The 6,272-nt window shown below is 37.4% G+C and overlaps 1 protein-coding gene across 1 annotated transcript in view; it reads left to right on the forward strand.

Annotated features, from left to right (window-relative positions):
* MLLT10 (myeloid/lymphoid or mixed-lineage leukemia (trithorax homolog, Drosophila); translocated to, 10) overlaps positions 1-6,272 on the forward strand; it is a 310,713-nt gene that overhangs the window by 113,190 nt on the left and 191,251 nt on the right. The window contains exon 5 of the mRNA XM_006869897.1: positions 1,765-1,874. Within this exon, the coding sequence (XP_006869959.1) occupies positions 1,765-1,874 (110 nt within the window). The remainder of the gene's footprint in view (positions 1-1,764; positions 1,875-6,272) is intronic.

Genomic DNA, 6,272 nt, shown 5'->3' on the forward strand with positions numbered 1-6,272 from the left:
GGCCGTTTGGTTTTAATTGGAAATTGTCTCTTTAGATTTCGAGGAAATCTGTGTGCATGCGTAGTAGAACCCTCTGAGGGTGGGGCTGGGGTGTCCAATATCTCAGGCACCCCTATAGTCACCAGAATGGAGGTGCACAGACAGCAAGGGACCAGTGAACAGATACCAAAAGAAAAGAATGTCCAGACCTTTATCTCAGAGGCTCTGCCAGGTGTCTGTGGCCGCTCTGATCCGAGCATCCCGGACTAGAAAGCATTAGATTTCTTGCTTCTACACAAATTCCCCCAGCTGTGAGCCTTCCAACCTTCTAAGTATTCCTTTATATGTGGTTCAGAGTTCTGGGACCATCTCCTGAGCCTGCTTGGTCAGGTATTCCGTGTTGTTGTTGGCGGAGCTCTTTACTATGTACGTCCACCTGTATATGTCCACCTGATCTGCCATCTTGTTTGTTCCTCCCATTTCATTTTTTACAATTTCTAATTTTCCTAGATTCACACTTTGTACGTTCCACGGACCGATTATTAATGCATGTTTAGAGCTGCTTCTCTTCATTTTGAGTTGTGCCCCATCAGCAAATGAAGGTCCCTTGGGTTTTACTCCCTGTGCGTCATGGTCAACTCTCCTCTGAGGAGGCAGCTCTTCCCAGTTGCAATTTGAGTTCATTCCCACCTGAGGGGCTCATTTTCCTGCACTGTATATGACAGTGTTTTTCTGCTATTCATAAGTTTTTCAGTGACTAAATATTCAAAAGTCATTGTCACTCCTTCTTCTTTATTTGTTTTTTTCTGGAAGCTCATTTGAAACCTGTCTACCATGCGTGTCCCTGCAGGTATTTGAAATACCGATGGCATGGCTTCCAGATTCACAGCAAATCACAAGCCACCGCAGTATGACAAATTGACAGATAAATGATGGAGTAAAATATTTAAGTGCATTAAAAATATTAACAAAATTTTAAATGTTATATTGACATTTAAATGTATTAAAAGGGAAGTATTCATGTTTATCTTAAGTATTAAACGGTATTTTTTATGGTTTTTTGAAGTATTTTGTTTGAGTTATATAGTCTGGTATTGTAAGGATAGTCAGTCCTGGCATTTGAATTTAAAAGAATTTCTTTTTATTCATGCTACTGTGTGTTCCACGGGAGAAAGATGAGGCTTTCTGCTCCCGTAAAGATTTACAGCCTCGGAAACCCTGTACAGGGTCGCTATGGGTCAGAACCGACTCCAGGGCACATAACAACAACAACAACTGTGTGTAATAACTGACGAGATTATTAAGAACACTTTGTCTGTTGTAATTTGACTGTTCTGATGCATTTAAGGTGAAAGTCAATTATGGGAATTTGTTACTTTCTTTGTTATGCATTTGCTTAAATATTGTTGTTAAATGCTCATAGTGACTCTGAATAGGGTTTCTGAAGAAAACCTGGTGTGTTTGAACTATCACTTGTGGTTAGCAGTTTAGTGCTTACCCTCCAGTTCCATATGAGAAGTCCATTTGCTTAAATATAGGCATTTAAAGATTTGCTTGGATTCCTGGTGTGGCACTGAAGGATAAATCACTGGGACCTCAAGGTTGTTTTGAACCCCCATGTTGGCAGTTCAAACTTACCAGCTACTCCTTGGAAACCCTATGCAGGGGGTCTCTCTGACTCCCAACCTACTAGACAGCATTTAACAGCAAGTTAATGATTGTATTTTTGTTTGATAAAGCTTTATTAAATATTAAATGACATTACTTGTATTTATTTGTTTTTAGGTTGGGCTCATGTCGTTTGTGCCCTATATATTCCAGAGGTGCAATTTGCCAATGTTTCTACAATGGAACCAATTGTCTTACAGTCTGTTCCACATGATCGTTATAATAAGGTAGAGTGAATATTTTATTATTGTTTGAATATAACTTTCTTGTTTTAAAACTGAGCAGTTTATAGGAATTAAAAAAAAAAAATCCTGTTGTTGCTAAGTGTTTTCAAGTTGATTCTCTCATAGCAACCCTGTATAGGGTTTCCAAGTTGTAACTCATGAAATTGAACTACTGGCTTTAAGGTTTGCAGTCCAGTGTGTATCCTACAGTACCACAAAATTAAATAATAAATTTAGGAATTGCAAATCAATTATTATTACTATTTACTATGATTGTTGTTGTTGCTAAGTGGTGTTGAATCAGTTCTGGCACATTGCAATCGTGTATAGGGTTTTAGAGGCTGTAAATCTTAAAGGAGCAAAAGGCTCATCTTTCTGGCACATTACTGTTAGAGACATTTATTAAAATGTTATGACTAAGGTCCTGTAGTACAAAAAGAAAGAAGCCAAGAAACTTATATTGTCCTTTTCACCAGTCTAGTGATTTAATATTCTAACCTTTATACCCATCTACTGCCATGGAGTCAGTTCTGACTCATGTTGACCGTAGATAGAACAGATTAGAAATTCTTAAGGTTTTCAAGACTGTAAGTCTTTATGAGAGCAGATAGCCTCGTCTTTCTCCTGAGGATTTACTGTTGAGGTTATGACTCATATCAACCCTGTATAAGGTTTCCGACGAGCAGCTGGTGAGTTGGAACCGATGACCTTGTGGCTCAAAATGACCTCATGGTCGAGTGCTTATGCTACAGTGTCACAGTATAGGATATTTTAATTCTTATAGATTGACCCTTTAAGAATTATAGACCTTTTTTTGCTCTTTTATGGATCAACATTTCCTAAAATTTTAATTAGTATTTAGTACAATATTTAAGGTACAAATTTTTTTCTTAAAAAATAATACAGGAATATATTTTAAAAGAACTATTATTTTTAATCCCAAGACATGATTTTTGTTTACATGTTTTAAAATTTGTAATTAGTATTTGACCTTTTCCCTTTTTATGTTTGTCTTGATTTAGTAAATATATACAAGAGGACTCTTAAAAGTTCAGAGAAAAATTCCATTGTATTTGAATTTCAGTTTTACATGAACCCTATATCCCATTTCTTTCTTTATTTACTTGGTTAGGTTTTAAAGACTAGACTGTTGTGTGAAAATTGAGGATTTCCTCCCTCTGTTTCTGGACCATCCATTTTAATTTAGGAAATATGATCATAGGCATAATAACAGCTATCATTTAATCATGTGCTTATCACTATGATTGGTCCATTTATGTTTTATTCCACTGTGGAGACTCAGAAGAAAGAAAACAAAATAAAGTCAGGTTAGGTGACTAGATGACCTGTGATTTAACCATTCCCACCTTCCTCCTATGCTGGATCAGAGCTTCCCTCACAGAGCCACTTCAAGGATTCCACTCCCACCCTTAGAAATTGCATAACTACATCTTCCCTCCAGCCTAGCTCATTGTTGAGGCTTGGGGCTTCCTGTAAGAATCATGGATGCCTAGCGACTCATTCATCTATATCTAGGCGTAGGCTCTCGTCTAATTTTGTTCATTTTGGGATGTCTTAAAGTTTTTATTTGCATGCTTTTTTTCCAAATACTCTTTCTGTTGCCTTTGTCTTTCCTATCTTCCCACACTACAAGAGTTTTGAGTTGTAGGGCCTCAGGCCACTTAGGAGCTGGGAACCCAGAAACACATAGAGGAGGCAGAAGGGAGTGGAGGGCTTCGAGCATTGGGTAGCATGGCCCAGGTGTCCAGAAGCTGCCCAGAGACTCGTGAAGGGAGAGGAGCACATTGCTGCTTTGTTTATTGCCTTGTAAATCTCAAAAAAGTTTGATAGTAGATTTTTTATTATTGTTGTAAATAAAAAATTTCTAAGAACATGATAGTCAATAAGTGAGGAGCAGGTGCATTTTATTTTTATCAGCATATTACAATATTTTTCTCTTCATTAGCCTTTCATGTATTTCAAATAGGTTATATATGAGGGTGATTCAAAATGTTTGTGAAAACATTGCAGTATCTTTTAATTCCATATTTCCATGAACTTTTTTTTAATTAATTTTTTATTGTGAATTGGGGTGAAGGTTTACAGAGCAGATTATCAGTTTTACATTCAATTAATCACATATTTTGCTTCATTGTGTGGTTGCAGTCCTCTCCAAGTACCAAAAATGAGCATCATTTACCTCTATTAACTTTTTAACTGTTGCATTCCTCCCACTACCTTCATCTTTCCTCTGCTAACCTCCCTCTTGTTGTTCTTTTATGATGTTTGTGCTTTTGTGATTGACCAGTTTCACTCAGCATAATATCCTCCAGGTTCAATCATGCTGTGGGTGTTACATAATTATTCAACATTTTTTAGTATTCCATTGTGTGTATGTACCAAAGTTTGTTCAGCCTTACTTCTGTTGATGGGCATATAGGCTGTCTGCATGTTTTTGACATGTTTCTTATAGACAGCATATAGAAAGATCCTGTTTTCTTATCCATTCTACACTTAATAATGTCTCTTGGCTGGTAAATTTTTACATTCAGTGTAATTATCACTTGTTGTTAATTGCTGTTGAGTCAGCTCTGACCCATAGCAACCCTGTATAGGGTTTCAGAGGAGCTGCTGCTGAGCTTAAACTGCTGACCTTGCAGTTCAAACGACATTGCAGTCTGGTTCATTAACCCACAGTACCACACCAGGACTCTGTAATTACCAATAGGTATGAATTAATTGTTATAATTTTTCTGTGTGTCTTTTTTGTGGTATTGCTGGATTCTTCATTCCACTTGATTGTCTTTGCTGAGTTCATTTTGTCTGTGGGTTTTCTTTTCATTTTAATGTCTGTTGTATTAATGTGAACTATATATATCTTTCTGATTTTCCTTTTTAAAATTTTGATTTGCAAGTGTATTTTCTTTGAGTTTATTTACCCTGTAGTTTATTAGCTTTTTTCCCTACTTTAAAAGTTTGTTTTATATTGAAATCTAATTGATTTCCTTGTCATTTGGAGGTTCTGTATCTACACTGTTAACATCTTTTTGTTTTGTTGTTGTTGTTCTTGTTAAGTGCTGTCGAGTCAGTTCCGACCCATAGCGACCCTGTATAGGGTTTCCAAGGAGCAGCTGGTGAGCTTGAACCGCCGACCCTGCAGTTCAAATGGCTATGCAGTCTGGCACATTAACCTGCAGCGCCACACCACCTCTGTTTCCTTATTTTCAGTCTTGTAGGTTTGTTTTACATTAAATTAGTCTATATGTGGTGTGGCACTGTAGGATAATGCATTGGACTGCAGTGTTGGTTTGAACCATGAGGCTGGTGGTTCAAAATCACCAGCCACTCTTTGGAACCCCTGTATAGGGTTGCTATGAGTTGGACCTGATTCAATGGCCTTTAACAGCAACACTCTTTTTTGGAGTCCTGGTATGGTGCTGTGGGATAAAACACTGGACCTCAAGGTCAGTTTGAACCACAAAGTCAGTAGTTCAGACTCACCAGTCGCTCCTTTGAAACCCTGTATAGGGTCACTATGAATTGGAACCAACTCGACAGCACTTAACAACAGCAATGTATCTGGATTGAGTTCTGGGTGGTGTTGTCATATATGGTAATCTCAGGCTGTTTGCTGTTGTTGGTTCTCAGTCCAAAGAACACCCTGTCACATATTTTGTAAAGTTGATCTGGTCATTACAAGTTCCTTTAATCTCGGTTTATCAGGAAATGTTCTAATTTCATCATTGTATTTGAGGGACAACTTTGTTGTAATTCTTGGTTGGTAATCTTTTTCTGTTAAGAGTTTTGTATATGTCATCCCAATGCTTTTATGACTGCATGGGTTCTGCTGAGAAATCAGAGCTTAGTTTTAATTGGGTGTCCTTTGTTATTAAGTGTTGTTGTGTCAGTTCTGACCCATAGCTACCCTGTATGAGGTTTCTGAGGAGCAGCTGGTGAGCTTGAACCACTGACCTTGTGGTTCAAACCGATTTTGCAGTCTAGCACATTAATCCATAGTGCCACACCTTCTGTTATTCTAAAGATGCTCTCAGGGTTCTTTCCTTGTCTTACATTTTGGAAAGTTTGATTATGATAATGTCTTGGTGATTTTCTTTAGTGATCTATGTTGTTTGGGGGCTTGTTCAGGTTCTCGTCTTTTATGGTGCTAGGGAAAATTTCTTCTAAGAACTCTGACAATTATCTCTGTGCTTATCTCTTTCTGTTTTGAAATTCTGATAACCCTCTACTTCACGGTGTTTCACATAGGCCTTAAGCTGTCTTTTTTTTTTTTTTTTTTTTTCCATTTTTTTTCTGGTTGTTCTTTTAGTGTAATAGTATTGAGGGATTTATTTTCAAGTTCACGAATTGGGGCTTCTATTACTTCATATCTACTCCTTTTCC

Source organism: Chrysochloris asiatica, unplaced genomic scaffold, assembly GCF_000296735.1.
Source record: "Chrysochloris asiatica unplaced genomic scaffold, ChrAsi1.0 scaffold00137, whole genome shotgun sequence".
NCBI lineage: Eukaryota > Metazoa > Chordata > Mammalia > Afrosoricida > Chrysochloridae > Chrysochloris > Chrysochloris asiatica.